General features: G+C 31.6%; 1 protein-coding gene across 4 annotated transcripts; it reads left to right on the top strand.

Annotated features, from left to right (window-relative positions):
• The first annotated feature begins 254 nt into the window (after positions 1 to 254).
• On the top strand, positions 255 to 2,537 carry LOC119670335 (tubulin beta-2 chain-like). 4 transcript variants are annotated; one of them, XM_038080558.1, is made up of 3 exons: positions 255 to 393; positions 834 to 1,306; positions 1,525 to 2,537. In XM_038080558.1, exons 2-3 carry the CDS (start codon positions 914 to 916, stop codon positions 2,467 to 2,469), a joined length of 1,338 nt encoding a protein of 445 aa, XP_037936486.1. In that variant the 5' UTR covers positions 255 to 393; positions 834 to 913; the 3' UTR covers positions 2,470 to 2,537. The 4 variants fall into 4 exon arrangements, with proteins under 4 accessions (XP_037936486.1, XP_037936489.1, XP_037936487.1 ...); XM_038080561.1 differs by having other exon boundaries at positions 285 to 308; XM_038080559.1 differs by lacking the exon at positions 255 to 393 and adding an exon at positions 447 to 526.
• Positions 2,538 to 3,511: the final 974 nt, after the last annotated feature.

Genomic DNA, 3,511 nt, shown 5'->3' with positions numbered 1-3,511 from the left:
TTTTTTCTCGCCGTAAAAACCAATCTTGGACTTCAACGATCATTTAAAAAAAGAATTGACCAAATTGGTCCAGGCGTTGTTGAGTTATATGCTTACCAACACATTTTTCGATTCATTTTTAAATATAAGATTATATAATATCAACACATTATATAAACAATCGCATTACCTTTATATTAATTAAAAAATAATAATAAACATACATTACTTAGACCATGTCATATTTTTTTATGTCTATGTATAAAAAACTGGAAAAAAATATTTTTAACAAAAATTCTAAAGAAAAAAAAATTGCATAATAAATTGACGTAAGTCCCAATAATAATTACTAGAAAAATTGTAAGATTTGGAACCAGCGATTGCCTAAAATATTTTACGTAATCAATCGAGCAGGTATGTCTGGCAACACTATTGCGTCATGTGTTTGTTATTTCTGACAGCTGTCAAAAAACGCTTCTTATTTGTTTTTGTTTCTTCCAAGTTTCTTAACCAGAATGAAGTAAAAGCTTATAAGCTATATTTTTATGTAGGTTTTTGTGAATAAGTTAATAACTTTAATGACAATGATATATATACATATATATATGTGAAATGCTTTTAAAAAGGTTGTGAATACTTAGTAGACAATTAAAAATCGGATATAAAATTTTTTTAATTGCGCGCTTATGCACGATTTTTTTATATTGTATTAAGAGATATCCTTTTTTTATGTCAAATAATGATATTATCGACAAAAACACGAAAATGTTAGTCAAGCAAGCATTGAAGTTATAAAAAATTTTAATTTTGGAAGAAATGTTATAATTTTTCTTTCTAAAATAATTTCTTTACAGAACGTTCACTTAAGCATCTGAATAAGTCGACGTTAACTACAACTAAGCTCACAAAAAATATCCTATAGAATTATTAAAAGATGCGTGAAATAGTACATATTCAAGCTGGACAATGCGGTAATCAGATTGGCGCTAAGTTTTGGGAGGTAATTTCAGATGAACATTGCATTGATGCAACTGGGTGTTATTATGGCGACAGTGACTTGCAACTGGAGCGTATTAACGTATACTACAACGAGGCAACGGGCGCAAAGTATGTTCCCCGCGCAATTTTAGTTGATCTTGAACCAGGAACAATGGACTCTGTTCGTTCAGGAGCATTCGGTCAAATATTTCGTCCTGATAATTTTGTGTTTGGTCAGTCAGGCGCTGGAAATAATTGGGCTAAAGGTCATTACACCGAGGGTGCGGAATTGGTTGATTCCGTGTTGGATGTCATTAGAAAGGAAGCAGAAGGTTGCGATTGTTTACAAGTAAGTAAACTTTATTATAACATTAATAAAATATTCAAAGGGGCACTGATATTTCGCAACCTTAAAGAATTATTTTGGTACTAAGATTCATCTAAGAAAGTCCTTACTATATATGTTCATTGCATATCTTATGTGGTTTTTCATATATTTTTTTATTCAATTTTTCAGCACCAAACATATATTATAAAATTGAATTGAAAAAACTTTTTTATTTTTAGGGTTTTCAAGTTGTGCATTCACTTGGTGGAGGTACGGGTTCGGGCTTAGGAACCCTTGTAATATCAAAACTGCGTGAGGAATTTGCTGATCGTGTTATGCTCACGTTTTCTGTATTTCCTTCACCAAAAGTGTCAGATACTGTCGTGGAGCCCTACAACTGTACACTCAGTATGCATCAACTTCTGGAATATACTGATGAAACAGTTTGTATTGATAATGAAGCGTTATATGACATATGTTTCCGTACTCTTAAACTTACAACTCCCACTTATGGTGATCTCAACCATCTAGTATCGGCTACAATGTCTGGGATAACAACTTGTCTACGCTTTCCTGGCCAATTGAATTCGGATTTACGTAAAATTGCTGTTAACATGGTTCCGTTTCCACGTCTACACTTTTTCGTGCCTGGTTTTGTACCGCTTACTTCACGCGGTTCACAACAATATCGTGCCTTAACAGTTCCGGAATTGACTCAACAAATGTTTGATGCTAAAAACATGATGACCGCTTGTGATCCACGACATGGACGTTACTTAACTGTAGGTGCAATATTTCGTGGCCGAATGTCTATGAAAGAGGTTGATGAACAGATGCTTAATATTCAAAACAAAAACAGTAGTTACTTTGCCGAGTGGATTCCCAATAACTGCAAAACGGCAGTCTGTGATATTCCCCCCCGTGGTCTAAAAATGTCAGCTACTTTCTTAGGCAATACTACAGCTGTTCAGGAAGTTTTTAAGCGTGTTTCTGAACAATTTACCGCTATGTTTCGTCGCAAGGCTTTCCTTCATTGGTATACAGGCGAGGGTATGGATGAAATGGAATTTACTGAAGCTGAAAGTAATATGAATGATGTCATTGGAGAATATCAACAGTACCAAGAAGCCACAGCCGATGAGGAAGGCGAGTTTGAGGAGGATGAAGAGGGTGGTGCAGAATAATTATTTTAGAAAATTATTGTTTATTTAACTTGTTATTGACATTAAATTTCCATATGTACAAAAATTACAAATAAAAGAATGTTGCGTTTGAAAGTAAATTTTTGTAATGTGTACTTTCATGTTTCTTTACATATGTACGCGTATCAATGTGTAATTAATATTGCATTGAAAAGAAAATACAGCTTCAAAATTAATGAAATTAAAAATAAAATTATAAAATATTAATTTTGTGTGATAGTAGTTATGGTTAAGTAAAATTAACAAAAAGTTACACCAAGAGATATAATTGCTCTATAAAGACTTCATAAGAATATGGAATACAAATCAGTAAATTTAAAATAAAAGAGTAGACTGATATTGGCATATTTTTACTTCTGTGAAGTATTATTATATTCTTGTAAAAAAGACTGCATCAGATCTCCTCAATTACCCCAGGGCGATAAAGTGTGCACTTGACTTGACTTTAGTATGGTATGTATGCAAACCGTAATAGATCGCGTGACGTTCCAAAGATTCTTGTAATATTTGTTTCTCTGTAATAGACGTTGAAATAGATATTGATATTGAGATCATAATTTAGTTTAAATTTCGCAGAGTATTCAAATCGTTCTCGTTCTTTATTGGCTATTGTCTCTTGCCATAACACTTTAAAGAAATAGTATTTTCTACTTAAAGAATTTTATTATGTTTTATTGCCACTGTTATATAGTTTTTAAAGATATATTATTTAATTATTTAATATTTTTTATTATATATTTTGGCGTGCCTATTACTGAATGAAAGGTACGTTTATTATAGTTCATATATTACTATAGTTCATACGGCCGTCGCAAACAGTATTTTATGGTAGGACATACATCTTTCTTCTCAAAGAGTTCACTCCATGCAATATTTATTAAATTTGCTATTCTCTAACTTCTCCTAATTCTTAAATTTTTTTTTACTATAATTAGTGTTGTAGGTGTAGGTCATCTTTATTAATATATAATTAAATTCTTTCAAATTTCAAGAGTTATTCATCTAACAACCATTCTATATCAGT

Source organism: Teleopsis dalmanni, chromosome 1 (assembly GCF_002237135.1).
Source record: "Teleopsis dalmanni isolate 2A chromosome 1, ASM223713v2, whole genome shotgun sequence".
NCBI lineage: Eukaryota > Metazoa > Arthropoda > Insecta > Diptera > Diopsidae > Teleopsis > Teleopsis dalmanni.
This window is presented reverse-complemented; position numbering and strand designations above follow the sequence as displayed.

What these genes read in the sequence shown, in the direction of transcription:
- LOC119670335 (XM_038080558.1), top strand. Translation starts at nt 914, where the DNA reads ATGCGTGAAATAGTACATATTCAAGCTGGACAATGCGGTAATCAGATT. An exon ending in AAGGTTGCGATTGTTTACAA is followed by an intron (nt 1,307 to 1,524) that starts GTAAGTAAACTT and finishes TTTTATTTTTAG; the next exon opens with GGTTTTCAAGTTGTGCATTC.